The sequence below is a fragment of the Mastigoproctus giganteus genome, chromosome 11, assembly GCF_048544385.1.
Source record: "Mastigoproctus giganteus isolate SK-2022 chromosome 11, ASM4854438v1, whole genome shotgun sequence".
Taxonomy (NCBI): Eukaryota; Metazoa; Arthropoda; class Arachnida; order Uropygi; family Thelyphonidae; genus Mastigoproctus; species Mastigoproctus giganteus.
Window position 1 is genome coordinate 130,792,411 of NC_143585.1, and position 24,109 is coordinate 130,816,519.

Here is a 24,109-nt window from a genome sequence, read left to right on the forward strand (position 1 = left end):
CTAGTGGACATCAAGGTCATTCCAAGTGTCTCCCTGGGTAGTGATCACAGGTTAGTTGGAGTTTTAAGATTCCCTAAATTGAAGAGGATCAAAATAACAAGAGAGAGAGAGAGAGAGAGAGAACTATGGGTTTGGAAGTGGAAGGAAGAGGAAAAAGAGGCAATGTTCAGGGAAGAGTTCAGGAAGGTTGTACCTAAGATGGTGATAAATAGCGTGGAATCAGAATGGAAAGCATTCAAAGATTGTATAGTAGGACAAGATATCAACAGTAATAAATGGTAATAATTCTGCAACAAGATATCACGGTAATAAAAAGACAATATATGGTATGGTGAGGAATAGGAGAAGAGATGGTGAGCAGAGCAAATACTTTATGGATGAGAATGAGAACCTAAGAACCAAGGATGACGAGATAAGAGAAACATGGAAGTATTTTGAAAATCTGATGAATGTGCAGGATAGATAGCCAGCAAAAGGAACAAAGGCAGGTTGATCATAAGAGGGGATGAAAGAGAAGATATGGAGAGAGAGACCAGACAGACTTGACGTGGAATGATGTAGCGCAGGCATGGAAATACATCAAGAAGGTAAGTCTGCTGGTATAGATGAGATGAACAGAGAGATGCTGAAGGCTACAGGCAAGGCAGAGATAGTATGGACATAGCCTGTTCTGCAAGATCTGGGATGAGAGACAGGCACTGAAGGACAGGAAAGAAGGTTTGATCATCCCACTGTTCAAGAAGGGGAACAGGAAGAATTGTTCCAATTATAGAGGTATCACAGTGACATCACATGTGAGTAAGCTGTACGAGAGAGTGTTAGAGTGGAAGATAAGAAGAACGATTGAAAATAGGATGGGCGAGGAGCAGTATGGTGTTAGACCTGGCAGATCAATGGTGGATCTAATTTTGTGCATCAGACAACTGATGGAAAAATGTTATGAACACACTAAAGAAAGTTCTTCAAATAGGCCTCTGAGGTTGGGTATATTCATACTGTGGATTTTAGTGTTTTGCACCAACCTTACGTAAAAATATAAAAACACAAAGGAAACTGGACTTTTAATAACTGTGTTTATAATAAATTATAATAACCTGTATTTAAAATAAATTTAACTTTACGATAAACTATACATATAAAATATTAAAATCTGCTACATTAAGAACAATAAAATGCATTAAAATATACTAAGTTAAAAGCGATAAAAAACCATAGCTTTCAAAGGCTCCAGCCTTCTTCTTCAGCGGTATTTTCTTCTTCTGCAGTACATCTTTAAATATCAGCAGGTTCATGGTACTCATCACGTGTTTCATTCTCACGCGTTCCGTTCTCTTGCGTTGTGGAACCGGAAGTGGCTCGAGCGGGAGTCATACGGAACCGTTCATCGCTTCTGAGGATAGTGGCCTCAAAGAGGGGATGAATCCGCGTACCTCTATCTCTATTAATGTTGATTGTAGAACAGATCCGCAAACTCTCGAGCCACTTACGGTCCCAGAACTTATGCGCCCGATTGGTGATGATAGCATCGTCCGGGGAGATCTGGTGCTGCTTCTCCCGAGCCACTTCCGGTTCCACAACGCAAGAGAACGGAACGCGTGAAAATGAAACACGTGATGAGTACCATGAACCTGCTGATATTTAAAGATGTACTGCAGAAGAAGAAAATACCGCTGAAGAAGAAGGCTGGAGCCTTTGAAAGCTATGGTTTTTTATCGCTTTTAACTTAGTATATTTTAATGCATTTTATTGTTCTTAATGTAGCAGATTTTAATATTTTATATGTATAGTTTATCGTAAAGTTAAATTTATTGTAAATACAGGTTATTATAATTTATTATAAACACAGTTATTAAAAGTCCAGTTTCCTTTGTGTTTTTATATTTTTACGTAAGGTTGGTGCAAAACACTAAAATCCACAGTATGCACTAAAGAAAGTGTTTGATGATGTGAAGAGAGAGAAAGTGTGGGAGGTTTTGAAAAATTTGGAGATAGAGGAACATCTTGTGGAGAGAACTCAGAATATCTACACCAACACAGTGAGCAAAGTAAGAACAGTGATGGGATTGATGGAGAGCTTCGAAATAACATCAGTTTTGAGGCAAGTAAGTGTCCTGTCACCGCTACTGTTCATAGCTGTTAATGAATGATATGCAGTGTAGAGCGGTGGAACAACTTGGACAAGACCAGATGAAAGTCATGTTCTTTGCAGATGACCTCTGCATATGGGGGAGAGAGCAGGGAACAAGTGCAATGGCAAGTTGATATGTGGGTTAGTATGGCCAATTAATCTGGACTAGTTTTCAGTCAGGAGAAGAGTGAAGTAATGGTTCTAAAGAGGAGTGGCGAACTGACAGATACATTACAATGGTAGGGAAAGAGCTAAAAATGGTTAACAACTTCAAGTATCGAGGAAGCACCATCAAAAGGACTGGAGTAATAGACAAAGAAATAAGTAGAAGGATACAAGCGGGCAGGAATTTCTACAGGCAGGCAAGCGATCTGATCTGGAACAGGAACATACCACTGAAGTGAAAGAAGGCTATATATCAGACCTGAAACTTGGACTATGAGGAAAAAGGATGAAAGCAGAATGTAGGGGGCAGAAATGAGATTTGTGAGGATCATAGCCGAAAAGACAAGGTGCGACAAAATCAAGAATGATGTGATTAGGGAGAGAATTCACGTTTAAAAACTCCAGAATAGGATTGAAAGGGTTTGGACATGTCAAGAGGATGAACAAGGGGCATTTGCCAAGATGAATGTTTGATTTAAAATTAAGGGACAAAAGACCAAGAATGAGGTGGGAGGACATGATAAAGACCAATGTCATTAAGAGGGGAGGAGACTGGAGTGAAATCAATGATGGAGAGAAGTACACGGACAGGGCATTGTGGTGAGGCTTGATATGTCGACCCGTGGAATAGCAGAACGATGACAGATGAGATAATACAAGAAAGGTTACAAACCAGCTTCATCACGATCAAGAGATTTATACAAACAAACATTTAGCCATGTGATCTTTGCGCATGTCCTACTAGAAATACATGCATTGTGTTTTCTTGTTTTTAACAAAAAAGATGGTTTCACTCCCAACTTTTTTTTTGGTAGTTGTTGGCGCATCGGCTTCTGTGGCCATAATGCACCTCCCAAGGTTTTTGCAGTACTTTGACCCAAGCCAGAGGCAGGATTGGAACCAGCGACCTTTGGGTTGCCAGGCAGGCAGGCACTTTACCCACCTGGCTAGCCCGGTCGGCACACTCTCAACAATGAAGGGAATGTTTACTGTAGTAATGGGATAAAAATTCTAATACCATGTAAGGATCAGATAAAAGAGCATTTTTCAAACTTTTCTGAGTAATGAAAAACTTGGGTGTAGGCATGAAATTTGTGTAGCACTTATACAGTGATCCATATACTGGTGGAATAACAAAGGTGTATAAACATTATTTCATTTGTTCAATTTGCCTTTAGACTAGCAACAAAATAATTTAAATTAATTACATCATGAGAATCTGTCTTTAGTATATATATATATATCTATACATATATTAACATAATGAAGTATTAAAAAAAATAAAAAAATGGTACAAAACATAATTAGAAAATTAAAAAAATAAATATAAAGCTATCATTAGAGGCAGCAAAATGCACATTCCTCCACATGATGCCCAATGTATAACTGATATTAAATATAAATCAAAATTAATGTCAGTAGCACGGCAAAACTGCTGAGTGAAAAATTATAAATTAAACATAATAATTAATCAACAGGGAGGGAAAAGAAGAGGTAAGACTAAAAATTGTAGCTGAAAATCTCCAAATAAATTTATAAAATCCAATTCAAAATAATATATCAATTTTAAAATTCTATTTTTGTTATTTTGGTTTTATTTTATTTTATTGTAGTTAGTTTAGTCTATTTGTGATATTTCATGTAATTCGGAACTGGAATCTTACGAGGGGGGGGGTGCCGCTAAATTCTTATATAATTGGCTCTAAATTTTAAAATTGATTTATTATTTTGAATTGGATTTTCTAAATTTATTTGGAGCTTTTCAGCTACAATTTTTAGTTTTACCTTTTCTTCTCCCTCCCTGTTGATTAATTATTATGTTTAATTTATTATTTTTGATCAACAGTTTTGCCATGCTACTGGCATTAATTTTGATTTATATTTAATATCAGTTATACATTGGGCATCATGTGGAGGAATGTGCATTTTGCTGCCTCTGATGATATCTTTATATTTATTTTCTTAATTTTCATATTATATTTTGTACCATTTTTTATTTTTTTTTAATACTTCATTATGTTAATATAATGTAAATAAAATGGTAGTAGTGGGTTTGATGTGCTTATGCTGCGCATATACCGCCATCTATAGTATTTTATTTATTTGTCTATATAAGCTGGTTAAGCTTACATTGTCAGTGGTGTGGCTCTGTGCTGAAGTGCTAGTCTGTCTGTTCTATATTTTTATTTTTTGCTGCATAAAGACCACCGCTATTCAAATCCTCTGCATTGGCAGTTCGATTGGGGGATCGGGTGGCGTCTGATCCTTCGATCGTTTCACATTTGCGCAATTTGTTTAGCGATTGAAATGCAGCGATTCCCTGACCATTATTGGCCTTGTGGTCCTCCGTTGATATGGGGCATAATGGTCAGTCTATTTTTGTTATTTTGTTTTATTTTATTTTAGTTAGTTTAGTCTCTATTTTTGATATTTCACGTAATTCGGAATTGGCATCTTATGAGGGGGGGTGCCGCTAAATTCTTATGTAATTGGCTCTAAATTTTAAAAGTGATTCATTATTTTGAATTGGATTTTCCAAATTTATTTGGAGATTTTCAGCAACAATTTTTAGTCTTACCTTTTCTTCTCCCTCTCTGTTGATTAATTACGATGTTTAATTTATTATTTTTCGCTCAACAGTTTTGTAAACTGCTACTGGCATTAATTTTGATTTATATTTAATATCAGTTATACAGGGTGTTTCAGTTAAACGTTTCAGAACTTCTAAGAGGGGTAGGGTACATCCTGACAACTCGAAATAATATAGCAATGTGGGGTCGGAAATGCTTTCCTGAAGCGGTGTTGTACACAGAAGCACCATAAAGAAAAGAGACCGTAAGTGAGAAATCGTTTTAATAATACATGAAAAGAAGCAAAAGGTACATGGATTAAAGTAAGTGTTCGAAGTTTCTTCCATGGGTTACAATGCACGCCTCACATCTCCGACGCATGGACATCCGAACATTCTGGAATACTCCAGGCGAATTTCGAATTTCTTCGGCAGCTACTGCGATTCTTGCAACCAGCTCCTCAGCATTGTCAACAGGGGTGTCATAAACTAGCGATTTCATATGACCCCAGAAATAAAAATCAAGACATGATAGGTCGGGTGACCGAGCAGGCCAACGCACGGGACCACCACGTCCGATCCACTGTTGACCAAATGTGACATCCAGGTAGTTACGAACATCTCCGCTATAATGGGCAGGGGCTCCATCGTGTTGGAACCACATTGTCTGTTGCGTCGATGCAGAAATCTGTTCATCTCTCAAAAGTTGTGGCAATACTTGCTGCAGAAAGATCAAGTAGATAGGTCTGGTTAGACGACGGTAACAGGTAAGGTCCGATGAGGTGATCTCCCATAATACCGGCCCACACATTGACCGAAAATCGAATCTGTGCTGCACGACGTCGTATTGCATGCGGGTTCTCGACCGCCCAGATATGGTCGTTATGCGTGTTGAAAATTCCTTCCCTTGTGAAGGATGCCTCATCGGAAAACAACACTTCAGCAGGAAAAAGGGGATTTGTAGCACATTTTCCAAGGTACCACTGTGCGAAAGCAATACGAGGTTGAAGAAACTTCGAACACATACTTTAATCCATGTACCTTTTGCTTCTTTTCATGTATTATTAAAACGATTTCTCACTTATGGTCTCTTTTCTTTTTATGGTGCTTCTGTGTACAACACCGCTTCAGGAAAGCATTTCCGACCCCACATTGCTATATGATTTCGAGTTGTCAGGATGTACCCTACCCCTCTTAGAAGTTCTGAAACGTTTAACTGAAACACCCTGTATATATATATATATATATGTGTTGAGTACTTGTTACTTTTATTTTAAACTGCATCAAAATGTACTACTTGTGCGATATTTGCAGACCTATTTGGAACAGGAGGTGAGAGCTAAGGGGTGATAACGGAGCCGAGTCTTTGTGTGTGTTGGATGCAAACATAGCATTCTGATGGGCATTTATCAGAGCTTGAAGGGTGGATGCCCTCAAAGCCATTAAACTGGGGACCTTTTATGCTCTCAGTTGCCCAACTCAATGCTGGAGCCCTCACTTGTGCGTCAGACAGCACAGCGCAATCCCCAAGGCAGAATGCACTGGTCCCAAGAGATAGTAACTGTCAGTGACTCTATTGTGAAGGAAATGGAAAATATGTTCTGTAAAAAGGACAGGTGGAATAGTAGTAGGGTATGCCTTGTCTGCCAGAGAAAAAATAAGATTATGTTGTACAGCAGATATCATCTTTTAAGGGAACGAAAGGTGATACTGTTGGTGAAGGAAAGGTGATATGTAGACACTAATGACATTACAAGTGAGAGATCTGAAGATTCAATTAACAAGTACAGGGCTATGATGGGAAAAGGTTGTGAATTAAGAATAAATTAGGAAGTGCCTGAAATGGTGCCCAAACATGACAGGAGGAGTACACATTGTCAAAGTTCATGGAAGAGAATTTTTCTCAGTGTGGTCTGAAATTGTTAACAGAAGAGACTGTTTTTACAGGGATGAGATACACTTAATAAGAAGGGGTGCAAGAATATTTGCTGATGCATGGTTATTAATGGACTTATTTAGTAGTCTCCCTGGGTTCAATGCTGGTTCCATTATTGTTTTTTATACTTATTAATGATTTTGAAGGTATACGCTTAATGTCTAAATTTGCATATGATACAAAGGTTGGCAGAGTAGTCAATGATGGTAATCGGGTAAGCTCTGCAACAAGATCTAAACAAATTAAGCCAAAGGACTGAGTAATGGCAGCTGAAGCTTAACACTGATAAATGCGAAGTACTGCATATGGGTAGAAGTAATCCCAGATTAATTTACCAATTGTGTGTTACTACACTCAAGGATATGGAAAATGAAAAAGACCTGAGGTAACTGTACAGTCAGACTGTAATTTTTCTGAGATGTGCAGACATGCTCCCAGGACAGTTCATAGGGTTTTGTCGATGATATACAGGAACTTTGCTAGCAGGGACAAGGAAGTGATTAGCCCATTATATAAAGCAATGATTAGTCCACACTAGGGGTTACAATAAAAAGATTCCGGGATCCCGGTCATTTTTTTCCAGTATTCAAATCCCAGTATTGATACAAAAATACCAGTTTTTCGATACCTAATTTAAAAAATAATTATCCATGATTTATCACAAAAGGTTATAAAATTGACAACAATAAATCATTAATAATGCTGAATTTGCAAATGAGGGATTGTTATACACAGTACAAGTGCAACGGAAACCTGAAAATATCATGAAACTGTAAGACATAAAATCTTACAAATATATTTATCTTAGTAAGTATAGTGTGTGTGGAAGTAAAGCACTTAAGGAATAACGAAAACATCATTACAGAAATATTTCCATTAGTGGCAGTAGGCTGGGTAGTGCAATTAAGGAATACGGTGAACAATGGCAGGTGCAGAAGGGTCAAAATTAACAGCTTCTGAACAATACAGTAGTTTAACCCCTCTATTACACTGCTACTTGAGGATGCGACACTTAGTTATTATTATTGTTATTTTTTGGTTTTTAGGAGCATTAGCAACTAAGGCCATATTGCTCCGGGAATATGCGGTGGTCATTCCCTTGACTTTTCCGCATCCTCCGTATTTGGTGGTGACGGGCTCGAACCCCGGTCTAATCAAGAAGCCTGTGTTACGCACTGCTGCCCCTTCCCACCTGGCTACGAAGTCGCCTGCGACACTTAGTGCATTTTCGGGAAGGGTGTTGGTATGGAGCAGTTCAAAGGTATTACGAACAGGTGATCTTGAGGTTGAAAGCGTTTCATTGTGTGGGAAAATATTCTGTTTTTCCCACCAAAGGAAGAGTGAGTTTAAAGAATAATACTGCGATTGGGTCAGGTTTAAATTAGATAGGGGGAGATATGTAAATGCGCACATAAGCTTGCATATAAAAAATTAGTACAGGTGGCGATGGTAACTTGCAATCAATTCAATAAATAAATAAATGAGAAGGAAATAAATAAGGTGCTCGCACCAAAAGAGGGGTTGCAGACTTCTAGTGGTAGTTTTGGGTTCAGTTCTGGGAGTGTCCAGCTATATAGTGAATGATTCTGCGCGGCATGTTCCTGTGCTAGAAGTTAATCCATAAGTTGAATAATCAGCCAGTCAGATAGTGCTCTGACTTCTGCTACTGCTGTGGTAATTTCCTTCAGTATTAACAGACAACTGTTCTTAAAATAAGACAGTACTGGAAGAGCTATACAGCAGAGATCAACTAAGGAGGGAGGGAGGGAGGGAGGGAGAGGGGGACAGAGAGAGAGAGAGAGAGAGAGAGAGAGAGAGAGAGAGAGACCACTGCACTCCGTGGAAGGAACACGCACAAAGGAATCCTACTGTGAAAGAGAAGGAAGGTAAGTCCTCTGAACTGTGTTGTTTTGGAAATGGTACTTAGATAAAGTGGGAGACTATTTTAGAGTAAGGTTGAAGTTGAATAAACACAAGAAATAAGGAAATGTTTAGTACTGAGTTGGTTTATTGGTTGAAGATGTAAAGAAAATTGATATTGCTAAATTAAGAGAGATTACATGGAATTTTTAGCATTAAGTTAGCAACTTATGGATTGCTGTTGTGAAGAGAATTGATATTGGTATTTAAGAAAAATATGAGGAAGTGATTAAGATTGAATTAGTTTAGTGTTTGAAGCTGTAGAGAGAGTTGAGATTGTTAATCGAGAGAAATTTTATGGAAATGATAGCATGCATTAACAGATTAAATGAGAAAAATGAATAGATTAGATGTAAATGAACACCAGTTATGTATTCTAAGTAGATTTGTATGATAAATGACTTTAGTTTTATATTTGCGTCATTGCTCTTGAGAAACTGACAGCTCACATATAATATATATACTCATGTGTGTGTGGGGGGGGGGGATATCCCTCAGCTCCTGGAAATTCCAATTTTTTAATGCAGTCAGGTAGCTTGTGCAAGCTGTGTACAAAAAATCATAACAATGGCCACTGATAGTGATAATAAAGTACAGGGAAATAAAAATAAATAAATACCTCCCCCACCACACAACTTAGATTTGGTTTCCTCACCAAGCTTACCTGTTAGTCCCTTTCTTTTGTTAATACAGATATAGTGTCATAAAAAGTCAAAAAGAAAATATTTTTTATTTTTGATAAAAAGGAAATAAGATTTTTTGAAGATGAGGGAATAAGGAGGGGGAGGTTAAACTGCAACTCATTTACAACTATCTCAGTACAAAGCACTAACCAGCAGCAGCACAGAATCCAAAAGGATGTTTTCTGCTGCTAATTAAATATGTACCAAAATTAGATCCAGGTTAAACGATAACACTATTGAGTTTCTTAAAAGCTCACTTTATTCGGACAGGTAGTGCGTGGATGCTTATTTTTTTTGTGTTTAGAATAACTGTATTTTTAATAATTTTTGCTAGAATATTTATTATTGTAATAAAAGTTTGATTTAAAATGTGAATTCAAGTAATTACTTGTTTTTTCCTAACTTCACTGCACCTAATTGTCATCAAAATTTATTGCAAAAAATGTTTGTTTTTTTTTTTGGAATACCAGTATGAAGATTTTAACTGGTATTGTGAACCCTAGTCCACACCTTGAGTACTGTATACAGGTCTGGAGGCTTCATTTCAGGATGTAGATCTGTTGAAATGGATGCAAAGAAGGGCAAAGGGATTGGTGAAGAGAATGAAAGGGTGTCGTCATACAAAGATAAGCTTCAGTTCTGCAAATTGTAGCATCTTGAGACCAGGTATCCACAAGGGGATCTAATCAAGGTTTTTAAGGCTTTGAATAAAGCTGATGACAATCTTAATCTTTCTCAGACTGAGGAAGGATAATTGCAGGATAGATGTGAGGAGGTTTGCCTTCAGCCAGCAGGTGGTTGACTGTTGGAACAAACCATCAACTGGTGTTGTGGAAGTGGACAGTTTTAATAAATTAAAGAAAAAACTGGACAAATTATTGGAGGGGTAGACAAGTGGTGTGGGAGGTGGTTTTCTTTTTTTTTTTTTGGCTGATGCCTTATAAGCTTGCTTCCTTGCATCACATGCTACTACTACTACTAATAATAATAAGTTATGGAGCAAGCTTACACAACAAGCACAGCAACCTGTACATGGCCAACTCTGCTTTACAATGGAATATTGTTCCCACATCTGGGGGGGGGGTGCCCCCAAAGCCTCTCAGGCTTCTAGATTCTATTCAAAAGCGGGCAGTTAGGTTAATTAATGACTCATCTCTAACAGAGTCCCTTCATTCTTTGTCTCATACACATTCTGTTTCTGCTGCATGCCTTTTCTATAAGTGGCTTCTCTGCTCTCTCTTCCAAAACAGCTTGAACAAGTGCCAAAATCGGGCAATACCCTTTTGCTGTCCAACTTCAAACTCACAGAACAAACTTTTCTTCTTTCTCATTTATTCATTCAACTTTTTTTTTCTGGAACAACCTTCCTTCATATGTATTTCCTGAAAATTACAGTCTACTGAAGTTCAAGTCTCATGTCAACAAATATCTTTCATCTTCTCAACCTCCAACCCACGCACGGTACTAAGTACTATAGATTCTAATACCTATCATGTTTGGGGGGTTATCTTTTAAAAAAAAAGAAAAAAAGGGCCTCAGCTCCATGCCTCATAGCTCGCTGATAGAGACACCGAACATCAACAAAGTTAACCTGACACTCATACATTCCCTAGAAGCAACCATGGCAAAATGGAGGACAGCCATCAAGATCAAGTACACCATTACTGCTGAATACGGTGCTGTTTCTTGTAATTTGTCTATCTTGTGAACTCCTCAGACCGTTTGGTCGTTCCGGAGTATAAACAGAAAATTTATTTATTTTATTATCATGACCAGACTGATACCCATCAGAAAAGGAATCTTTCATTTAGATGCCCTGAGCCTGCATTATGCTTCTGTCTATTCTGTCTACCACTCAACCTGCTGTCCACCATGCTCAACTGCACTATAACCTTGTTGTTTTTGTGCTATAAGAAACAAAATCAATCAACCATGCTCAATGACAGTAAGTAAGGACATACCTTAAAAGGAGGAAGGAAGAACTTTTACAATCTCTCCCCCTCACCTGATGTACATGGCTGGCATCAAACTTTCAACTGCAACTGAGAATCAATTCCAACAGCTACTCCAGATCACCGAAGCATTCAGCACTGACATCAGGAGTCAATTTGACCTAGACAAATGCCAGACCCATGAAATGCATCAAGGACATCCAGTTGGATGAAAATACACTGAAGAACAGTGAAGAAATTGAAGCCATGACAGAGGAATAGACCTACAAATATCTGGGGATGTTGCAGGCTCACCAATTAGAACATAAGGAAATCAAGGCCTGAGAAGCCTGATAAAATCAAAGCTGAATGGGAACATGGTCACAGTCATAAACATTTATGCAGTCCCAGTACTAACGTACTCCTTCGGAATCACAGAATGGACCAACACTGAGTTGGAGGACATTATGAGATCAATCAGAACAATTATGACCAAGGGGCACCAACACTACCTGAAGTCGCCATCGAGAGACTGACCACAGCCTGCACAGAAGGAGTGAGAGGATTCAATGACCTCATTGAATAAGAAGATGATTAAGAACCTGCAGGATTACTTCCAGAAAACAGCACCAATCTACCAAGTCATAAGAATGACAGACAAATGGCACACAACAATGAATAAGGGGACCACATTTACAGAAGAAACAAAGACACTCCATGGCAGACACTACAATGACCTCCATCAAGACTATGTAGATGAGACAACTTCCAACACTTGGCTCACTAACAGAAAGCTCTTTCCTGAGACCACAGGATTCATGCTCACCATCCATGACCAGGTAATCAACGTCAGGAACTACAGGAAATACATTGCCAAGGACCCTGAAGTAACAGATAACACACGTCGAAGATGCCACCTGGCCTCATAAACAATCCAGCACATTGCTGCAGGACGTTGGATGATCAACCAGATGGAGTACACTCACAGATACGACCAGGTGGCCAGGGTAATACATCAGAAGCCAGTGCAAAAATACCAGCCGATCAAAGAAAGTTTAACGTATTACAAGTACAAGCCTCAGGCCACACTAAAGACCTCTATTCACAGACTATAGTGGGACTGTGCCATCATAACAGACAAGAAGATCCCACACAACAGACTGGACATAACCCTCACTGACAAGAAGGAAATGGCTACCTACCTGACCGGGACAGCAGTTCCCAACACCAGCAACCACCAGAGAATATACAAGGAAAAGATCTTAGGAAGTACTCAGATTGAAGACAGGAAGTTAAAGAAATGTGGAATATGGAACAAGTAATGACCATCCCAATCATCATGTCAACCACCAGCAAGAGCCCCCATACTCCAGAAAGCCACGATCCTGAAAACCTGTAGGGCAGTAAGAGAGTTCCTCAACCAACAATAACAATAATAATAATAGTAACTGGCCACAACCAATTACCCATGCATTAGGTACCAGTACCCATTACAGGGCGGTAAAAGTCCCATAAAAAGGAGAAAAGGTTTTTATAATAGTTATAATACTTAAATCTGATTGAATAACAGTGAAAAAAATGAAAGGTATAAATATCTGAATGTGGCATTTTGTAGATTCTATGACTGATGAAAGATGATAAAGAACACAAATAATGTTTTGTACAGATATACATAATGCACACACACACCACCAAGTTATGACAAACAATGTTACGTAATTGAGAATGCAACGTTGTCTTTGATGTGTTGAAGGTATCCTAACATTATATGCAACTTCACACAACCTAATCTTTGGCATACACAGACACAAACCTTAAGAATACAGACATAGACAGCTATGGGAGGACACATCTGTATTTAGGCTGACAGAGTATGAAAGATGTCTTACTTCAAGGTCTTTAGGGACTTGTTGGGAGAGAGGCATTGGTCCCTTAGTTCCGCTACGAAAATTATAAACCCGAGATTAACTTATGATACTGCATGATCACAAAGCAAATAAAAAATTATTCCACCAGCACAAAAGATCATATTAACTGAGAAAAGCTGCAGAACATGTTTTTAGTAGTGTCAATTTTCTCTCTAGGAAAAAATTATTATTGTAATAATTCAACACCCTGTTATTTAGAATATGCTTTTTTGTTTCTGATTCATGTTAAAAATACTGAATTTCAGAGTTAGCAACAATCAATGAGTAAATACTTTCTACTCATTGATTGAAAACAAATGTCAAACACACCATGTAAAAAATTCAGTTTTTTACTAGATATCATCAACATCTACAGTTTGTTTTGGCTTATTTCTGAACAAAGATCTTTATAAGCACATATGTTAGCTAAAACAAACTTTTTTTGTTACAAATGAATCATGGTATCTAAACTGCACAGTGATACACTAAATCACCTTGTGCATAATATTGCTTCTACTGCTAACTAGAGTCAAAGTAATATTAATTAAATAGGACATACTAACAGGTAAATATCGAGCAAAAACATCAGGATGATGGGTGAATGAAGAGAGAAGTGAAAATGTGTTTTTTTTTTAAAAAAAGTTTGTGTCATAACATATTTTTGTATGAGCTCGGTCAGATAGCCTTCTGTTTTCACTATGCTATATTCAACGTAAAATTGTTGTGATTTTATGAGACTTTCTATATAATTATAGAAATTAATGAAAATACTTACTGTTGGTGCACAGAGGAGAATATTTTCATCTGTTTCGAGGGCAGCTGGACAAAGTCTGCTTTGTATTCTGTTTAAACTTTTGTAACCTTCAAATGCTGGTTGAGCATATTTTGGTAGACGGTCAATTGGAACCAAAGACTATATAAAATAAACACATTAAATATAATTAAAAATTATGTGAAATAAAGTAATATTTTTGTCTACTGTCTATATCAGGGGTTTGCAACCAGCAGCCCAGAGTATTTGCAATGGTATGCTAAAATATTACCTGTCTAAAAATTCTGACGAATCATAAGTTAAAAACACATAAAAAAGTAAAAATAAGAAAACTGATAACGTGTAACATACTCTAACCGAACAAAATGAGAATGGTTAGTTTACACTGAATGTTGATAAAAATGTGTGAGTGGGTGGAGGGAAAAAGGCAAAGACAAACAAACAGGCTTTAATCTGAATGTATCAGAAAGTGGCAAGAGCCTTTGGCACAGAAACAGAAATCCAAAAGTGTCATTACATTTGTATAATAAATGTATCCATTATCCTTGCAATAACTAGTCACATGTTCCACATTATGATTTTTTTTTTTTTTTTTTTTTTTTTAAGGAGCATTAGCAACTAAGGCCATATTGCTCCGGGTCAAGCGGTGGTCATTCCCTGACCTTTCCGCATCCTCCGCATTTGGTGGTGACGGGCTCGAACGCCGGTTTAATCAAGAAGCGTGTGCTTCCACATTATGAAGGTAGAAATTGAATGTGACCCATTAGAGCAACAAGGCTACTCTCTCAAGATTTTATAGTCAGTCATCACAACTACAACTTCATGCATATAATAATATTCTGTTAAATATATAAACAATTAATGCAGAAAAATGAAGTATTATTCTGTATTTTCACTTTATAAAGTTTTCACTTATTAGCAACTTGCAATAACCAGTGAGTAATTTATAACTTCAGTCTAACTGAAACATTTTTAAATCATAATACTGTACCGTATTACTCCGAACAATTAAAAGGATATTATGGTACCAAATACACCAGATACATAATGCTTAAGTTGGCTAATCTACACACCTGGTCAAAAACTAGAATTTTTTTTCTTTTGTTTTTGACCAGGATTGGCTAAACTTCTGCAAATGACCACATATTATGTTGCAGAAAAGTTCTTTCTTGTATTATTTGGCCTTACTAATACTAACTGTAATCACAGATTTTTTTTTTAGAATAAGACTAATAGATATAAAGGAGTCAGACTATTGGTACATCAGGGATAAAAAAAAAAAAAGAAAAAAGCTAATCTAACAGAAGATCTTTAGAGAAACCCCACCCAGTGAAATAATATACATCAAAATAGCATTATAGTGATAGTTCATAAAGTCATCAAAAGAAAAGAATAAACAAAAGTTTGTAACATTTAATGTAATTCTACTAATGCATTATAGTATAACCTAATTCAGAATGTGTACAACAATATTAAACAAGAAAATTAACACTGCACATTTTTGCATCGATTGTGCAGTGTAATAAGATTAATTTCTGAATTACTTATTTTTTTTTTTTATGAAAACCCCCAAACACAAAAGGTATCAAAACCTATAGTACTTAGTACCGTGCATGGGTTGAAGGTGAAGTATGGGAGGAGGGGGATGCCGGAAACTTTGCTCTAGAGACTAAACATGGGTTTCACCACTTCAAGCCTCCAATAAGCAAAGTGGTGGTATTTCACCGGTTGATGAAAGTCATCTACCACCTAGTAATTATGCACATTTGTGACATTTAAGATTAATTAATGCACATTAATTAAACTTAAAAATTAATTATGCACATTAAAGATTAATTTGTGAATTACTTTAGCCTTGGCAATGTTCATGATGAATGAAGCACAGCTGCTGATGCTCTTTATAATTATTTCACCATTTTCCCCCAATGTAAACAGAAGTTCAGGCTAAACAAAATTAAAACAAAATTTCAATTTTCTAAATTCAAATTATGTGGGCATAAATTTAGGGATTGGTACTAATACTTCCAGTGAAAAGCAGAGCTCTCTAACTATCCACCTCTATGGTGAATTATGTGTGGCAGCTGAGACAATACAATGTTCATGTCCGAATCAGTGCATGTGCACGCACACACAAAATTATTCAGTGTTATTCAATTTTTACAGTGAAGGGTGGGTGGGTGGGTCTGTCTCTCTCAGAAATTCACCAACATGTAATAAAAATAAAAATGTATATGAACAACTGAATGCCATGCCCACAAGTATATGAATGGGCAAATCATTAATATGGAAGAAATCTAGACCTTGTCCAAGAAAAGCTTGCACAATTGTCAGAGAAGAAAATTTTGTCTTAGCAGACGTCATAGGGGCATGGATTAAAACAATTGATATGGCATCAACAATGACAAAATAAAGAACATGAAGGTCTGGGAGGAGCAACTTTCCAAATGTCTTAATGACACTGCTTAGTGCAAATGCATTCCTAGTCCATAGTTGAATAATGATGAATTTGTACTAAGCAATTCCACTGGTTTTGTATAGTTCCAATTTTTCATAAACTAAAATCAAAAATATTAAAAATGGCTCAATAATAAACAGAAAGGTTTATGAAAGGAACTGTGTCTGTAGCACCTAACATTCTACTAATGCACGAAGAGAAAGGAAATGGCAAATTGGATCACATGATTATTGTGGATGAGACAGCTCAGGCACCTTGAACTAGAAAGAGATACAGAATGCACTGGAAACATCAATCAATCAACATAACAGCTGAAGAAATTTTAAGATTTCAGAAAGCGCTACGATGGTTATATTCACACCACCCTCATCTCACAGGAAGGAGGCTACTGTGCCATTTCATGTCTCAGGATGAAATGGTCAATTCACAAAAGTACACGTGAATCCTCAGAGTTTGCCAACAGTGTCATTCTGTTACATAAAAATGCATAATTACATGGCTCGATACATTATGCCAATTATTCAGAAACTGCATTGGGAAGTGACCGAGCACTTGTACGTGATCCAGACTTATCATTCTGTAAGTTTCATAATTTGGAAGACTGAATGGCAGGATATCGATTGCAGATATCCTAACAAGATATCCTAACATTCAAAAGCTGTTTCCCTCACATTTTGATGAAATTCTAATGGCTGTATAATAAATTTTGAACAGAATTCTTATTTAGTAATTTTGCTCAGGAAGTACATTCTATCTTACCTCATTTGCCTCAAAGGGTTTAGGTTTCAAGGCTGGAACATGAATCTCTTCATAACCTTTTCGCTGTTTTCTGAAGGATCCATCAGGGAGCTGGCATCGTTTTGTAGCCATAAAGTGACTGCCCTGAGAAAATGCTAGTCCCTCCAGGTCCAAAACTTGACATTGGGATATCTAAAATGTTATAAAAGGTTGAAAAGTTTTAGAATTTTCATTCTGGCAAAACTTCCAAATGCTTCTAAATACAATTAAGCAACCACCCCACCCCCCAACGACACAACAAATAGATGAACAAGAAGTGTTTTAGAAGATTTTTCTTATTCAATAACATTTTTAAACATTTTATAACGTAATATAATTAACATAATAATATAATAAGAATGTAAACATAATAACATTTTATACATCTTTGTGGGAACCTAATATACACATACAAGATTAGGAATAAAAATTGTGAACTCACAGAATAGATATAACATTTCAAATCTCTATTCATTTTCGTTTACTTCAAATATTTAATCAAGTGAAAACCACATGGCTTTTGAAATAAATTCAACAAATGGAGGACACTACTTCCATACTGAAGTAAATGCAGGTTCATCAGTAAACCTCAGTTTACTAAAATAATTTCTAAGGCCATCTAGCTTCTTTCTCCTATACCTGAAGTTTTAACTTCATTACCTAGAACTACACTGCTTGACAAAACCAATAGAACATGTAGAAAATGTGGTGTAACTCGTGCAGCTTACGATGAAGTGGGACAAAACCTAGTATGGTGGTGAACCATAGAATAATGATGAAACGAGGAGACAGTGAGAAACTTCAGACAGGTATAAGGGACATTTATAGGGATCATATAAGAATTATCAAAAAGATCCCATTACAGAAGTTGATATAAGATGCTCAAAAATATGGTCACATGACATCAGTATGGCACATGATCTCCTCCAATGGCTAAACAGGCCTGACAGCGGTGAACCATGCTTGATATAAGGGTGTCTATAAGATTCTGTGGGAATAAATCCCATTCTTCATTTGTCAGTGCAGACCTTTGCTCACTAAGTGACTAAGGAGTTGGCTGTCAGCTTGCAGTATGATGCAAAAGGGCGACCCACACACGCTGAATCAGATTTAAGTCTGGTGATCGTGCTGATCCACTGCAGTCATTGGATATTTCCAGTTTCAAGATATGTTACATGTTCACCAGTTTTGATGAGCTCTGCAGTTTGGGGTTAATGGAATGCAAACCAATGGCTTCCTTGCATACAGTCCACTTGAATTGAGCCTCCTTAACACAGTACAGAGTAGTATAGAATATGGAGATTCTAGGACACTTTTCCAATTTTACAAACATAAAAAAACAAACGCTCTAAAAACACCACCATTTTTATTTACAATCATTCATTTTCTTAAAATCTACAAAAATCAAAATTATTTATATTTTTAAGGAAATGATGTGTTTTAACCACTTCATGGATTATCCAGATATCTCGTTTTTAGTTTTAAAAGTTATTTGGAACAACACGAAATATCTCGGGATACAATAATACCCAAAGCAAACAATAATACAGTCAGTCCTCGTATAACACGTGTTTACACTACACGAATTCGATCATACAAAATTTATAAATAGGGGAATGATATCTTATATAACACGAACCGAATTCGCTTATGCATGACTCGCCTTTGTGTTTACAAGAAATGGCAGTCGAACGCAAAATCACCCCAACAGAACGCAACACGATAGGAATGAAGAGAAGATTCTGAAAATGTATTTGTTTTTTTATATCAGTGAAGGAGGAAACACATTTCACCATAATAATGTAAAACCCAACACAATTCCAACTATCGGTATAATAGCAAATGCAATTAGATCGAGTTTACTACCAGTTTATAACAGATTCCACTGGCAGAAACGCAACTGGAAATTGTTTTTATTGTTTTATGGTAGTAACCCCTAGAAATGTGCTTTAGTAAAATGTGAGGTGTTAATAGTGTATCTCTGCCTTTATGGTGTTGTTTATTCAGTTGCTACACACACGCAGCTTTGTTTATGTGTATCAAGCTTGCCTCTTCATTTTGTAATTGTGCTTTATTCCCTAAAAATGAGTAAAATTCTTAAAAGGTGTGAACAGGAAGCGTCCTGGTGAAGACACTACAGATTCGGAGAGAAAAAGAAAAGCAATATCGATAAACAGAGGCGGACTGGGTCAAATATTCTTACCCGGGAAAATTTGTAGTGGCCTCATACTAGCGTTTATGGCCAAAATCACATCGGCCTCCGCCCACCGGGATTTCTCCGGTAAGGCTTATGGCCAGTCCGCCTCTTCGATAGAGAAAAAATATGAAATTGTTAAACACTTTGAGCGAAATGAAAGACCATGCGACATTGCACGTGCTACAGGCCTAAATGAGGCAATGCCGAGAATTACAAAGAATGCAGAAAAAAAAAACTTTCATAGCAGGAACAAATCAAAGTGTAATTAAAATCCATTAGATTAAGACAAAGAATTGGAAGAGATGGAAAAGCTGTCATCTGTTTGGATAGAAAATCAAACAAAAAACAAGTTTGCTTATGATAAAAGCAAAAGCAGTAGCAATATTTTATTACGTGATAGTCGTAATAAAATACGTAAGTATTTTATTATGATTATTTATTGTGTTTGGTTACAAATGTGTGTGTTCAATCTTGGGTGGTCGGCATCTAACTCTATTTTTCCCATAGGGCCTGTTGTTTATATTGCACGATTTTGCATTTCACAAGGGTTTCTAGGAACACAACTATCGTGCTATACGAGGACTGACTGTACCTCCAAATTTAGGACTGAAACGTATTTTCTCTGGCTAATTTTGTATTAGGTAAATAAATCCCGAGTTTTCTCAGGATTTTCTTATGCCTGGCAGCAGATGACTGGCTTTCGTTTTACTTTTTTTGTACAGCAATGTCAATTTGCTTATTGGCAGCACATTTCTGTGCTGCCAATAATGAAATAATATAATTTGCCACCCTAAATGCAGAATACTGAACCAACGAAAATAATTCGCAAACACAATATTGAAAAATATTTCGGCGCCCTCTTGAACAGCCACCCATAAGCGATGCTTACCTTGCCTGCCTACTTGTGGCTGCTGTGTGTCAGAATGCAGTTAGTTCACGATTACTGCTTGTGGCGGGAAATTACTGCTTGTGCATTCTACTTGATTTTTAAAATTTATTTATATAATGAGTAATGAAGACTTTTTGTGTGCCTTTCTTTTAGCTCAAGCATTAATTTATTAAAAATATCTGTATAATTTGCACATTTTTTGGCGTACATGAGATAACTCGGGATAGCCCAATTGGGTTAATTACTCCCATGTATTTTCTATGAAAAAAAATTAATAAAAAACATAAAAAACTATACAATTAGTATTCGCATGATGCATACTTTTAATTTGTAAAATAAAAAAAGTCAATCCGTTACGGCACATTTTCCACAAAAAAATGTTCAGGGAAGGGGTTAAGCTCAATTTTTAATTTAAAAACCCCTATTCTAACCATATACAATAATTTTATACATCCCTCTCTATAGGATCCAGGGGCGTATTCAGGGGTGGGCAGAGGGGGCAAATGCCCCTTCTTAACCAAAAATTTTAAATTAGAGAAAAAGTACTCAAGAGGTGTTCTAAAAAAAAAAAAAAAAAACTCAAAACGCTGGTCACCATGCCCCCCCCCCCCTAAAATGACACCTAGGTATGCCACTGATAGGATCGATCCATTAATCTACAGTAATTTTACTGCTGCACTCACACGAGCACACCTAGCTGATAAAATAGACTTCTCTTACCATCAAAGAACTATAAAAACACTTTTATCACTACTTAAACACTTCAAACTTTTCACACTTTTGCATATGAGCAAGCTTATCTGGAAAAGATCTAAACCTCCCAAACACTTCCTAGTTCATTTCACGAATATTAGCATTAGCATAGGCACATGATGCAAGAAAGCAAGCTTATATTGCATCAGCCAAAAAAAAAAAAAAAAAAAAATCTAATTTCACCCATCCACTAGCTCAAAATGTATGTCTAGTTCTGCCTTGAATCCATTTAAGCTATCAGCTTCTACAACAACAGATGGAAGTTTGTTCCAGCAATTAACCACACGCTGGCTAAAGGCAAACTTCCGCACATCTATCCTACTATCTTTCCTCAATTTGAATTTATGCCCTCTCAGGCAATTATTCTGAGCAAGAGGAAGAATCCCATCAGCATTGAGCATGCTCAAACCATTCAAGGCTCTATACACACTTCAATCAGATTACCTCGCAGGTGCCTAGTCTCCAACACTGTAATTTGCAAAACATAAGCCTTTCTTCGTAAGAGCAACCCTTTGTTCCATTCACTAATCTTGTTGCCCTTCTCAGCATTTGCTCCAGCAGCTCTACATCCTTCCTAAAATGAGGCCTCCAGACCTGAATACTCAAGGTGTGGCTTGACCATTGCCTTACACAAGAGGATAATCAGCTCCTTATCCCTGCTAAACAAATTCCTGTATATCACTGACAAGACACCATGAGCTACTCTCGCAAACTGTCTGCACTGCTCAGAAAACTTCATATCTGCCTGCACAATTACCACCAGGTCCTTTGCATTCTCTACTACTGTCAGTATAGTACTACACAGTTGATATGTTACTCTGGGTTACTGCTTCCCATATGCAGTACTTTACATTTGTCAATGTTAAACTTCAGTTGCCACCTCTTGAGCCCATCTGCTCAACTTTTCTAGATCCTGTTTCAGCAGTGTACTGTCATTAGTGTCATTAACAACCCTGCCAACCTTTGTATCATCTGCAAACTTGGACATTAAGCCTGATATACCATAATCAATTTCATTAATACAAAAAACAACAATGAACCCTGAGGGACTCCACTAATAACATTAGTCCATGAACAGCTGTGTCCATTGATTACCACTGTCTGTCTTCTCCCACTCAACCATCCCTTTATCCACAGCAGCAATTTGCCTCCAATGCCACACTACTCCAATTTGTGCAGCAATCTTCCATGTGCAACAGTGTCAAAGCCTTTCTAAGATTCAAATATATGATATCAAAGTTATTCCCTGCATCCAGTTCCTTTGTGACCACATCATAGCATCCAATCAAATTGGTCAGGCAAGACTTTCCCTTAACAAAACCATGCTGTGTCAGAGCTAAAACTGAAGTCTTGTCTAGATGATCCTACAGTGCTTCTTTAACCAGTGCCTCCATTAATTTCGCTGGAACAGAAGTTAAACTAACAGGTCTGTAATTATTTTTGTTGCCCTTTTATCCTCCGTTGTGAATTGGGGTCACATTTGCATGTCTCCAGTCCATGGGTACCTCCCCTGAATCCAAGGAAACTCTCATAATTATGGCTTTGTTTACTTCCTTTGCTGTCTCCTTTAATATAACTGGATATATCCCATCCACCCCAGGGGCCTTTCTTATGTTTATCTTCAGCAATTTGTCCTCCACTTTGCTCTCAGTTATTACAAAATCATCTAGCTCACTGCCAGCGTTTAATTCACCACAGGGCATTTCCCTCCCTGAATAACTCCTCATGTGTGAATGCAGATGCAAAATATTCATTTAGTTTGTTAGCTACCTGAGTAGAATCATCAATACTTGAATCATCGATATCCAGTGGACCAATCTGATTCATCCCCTTCCTTCTAGAGTTTACATAAGTAAAGAACTCTTTGCTGTTTTTCTTTGCATCCTTTGCCAAAGATTTCTTGTAATCTGCCTTTGCCTGCCTAACCTCCTTTGTGACTTGGTTACAGACCAGCTTATATCTATCATAGGCCTCCATGTCACCCATTAATTTATATGTATCCCATGCATTTTTCTTCTCTGCCACATCTCAATAGTTCATCTGACATCTATTTAGGCCTAAACCTTGAGCAATATTTCTTAGTTGGCATGAAAAGCCTAGTATCTTCCAAGATTACTTCTATGAATGCTTTATTACTTCTACACTTTCTAACAAATTCAATGGACAAGTTCTGTGAAACAGAAGCAGTTGCTCTTCACATCTCAAAGGCTTTTGATCGTGTTTGACACAAAGGTCTTCTAAAAAAGCTTCCATCTTATGGTTTGCCAACTGTCTTTTGTGATTGGTTATTCAGTTTTCTCTCTAACCGCTCACTGAGGGTGATGGTAGATGGCTCTCTGTCTTCTAACTTTTCCACTAATGCTGGTGTCCCCCAAGGTTCAGTTCTTTCCCTCACTCTTTTTCCTCTTGTATATTAATAACTTTCTTCCATTGACCAGAAATCCTATCCATAGTTTTGCTGATGATAGCACATTGCATTCCACTTTCCAGTTTCAGAAACCTCATCCTGCTCAATTAGCTTCAACTTCTCGAATATCCTCTACCAATTCCTTAAATGCCGATCTCCAAGTAATTTTCCAGTGGGGCAAACACAACTTAGTTGATTTCAATCCTTCTGTCAAGTGCTTAGATAGATCTATAGTACCATTAAATCTAAAGAATTTGAGGTATCAGGATACCAAAACATTAGCAGCACTAGATCAGGAATAATCATCTGAGAAATTCACTAAATATTCAACTAACTATCCATTGAGTATTCAACTAATATTCAATTAATTAAATATTATACCAACGTATGAGATATTAGCTGTAGTTTTATTATTTATGATAATCAGCATCCTTTGAAATGGCAACATTATTTTGTAATGTTACAATTTTATTTTCATTAAATGTAATATTATCAGGGTTTAATAAACATCCTTGTATGTGAAAGTATCTTCCATGAAGGAAAATATACTTATCAAAACCTTGCACAAAAATTATATATTTTGAAAACTCCTTATAACATGTACATTTCTATCTAGATAA

At 37.0% G+C, this 24,109-nt stretch overlaps 1 protein-coding gene across 1 annotated transcript in view; it reads right to left on the reverse strand.

The window, feature by feature from the left end:
- The window catches only part of Brr2 (U5 small nuclear ribonucleoprotein l(3)72Ab), a 570,943-nt gene that overhangs the window by 395,220 nt on the left and 151,614 nt on the right, over positions 1 to 24,109 (reverse strand). The window contains exons 12-13 of the mRNA XM_090384330.1: positions 17,226 to 17,396; positions 14,015 to 14,152 (exon numbers count right to left, since the gene is read on the reverse strand). Coding sequence (XP_090240456.1) covers positions 14,015 to 14,152; positions 17,226 to 17,396 — 309 coding nt within the window. The remainder of the gene's footprint in view (positions 1 to 14,014; positions 14,153 to 17,225; positions 17,397 to 24,109) is intronic.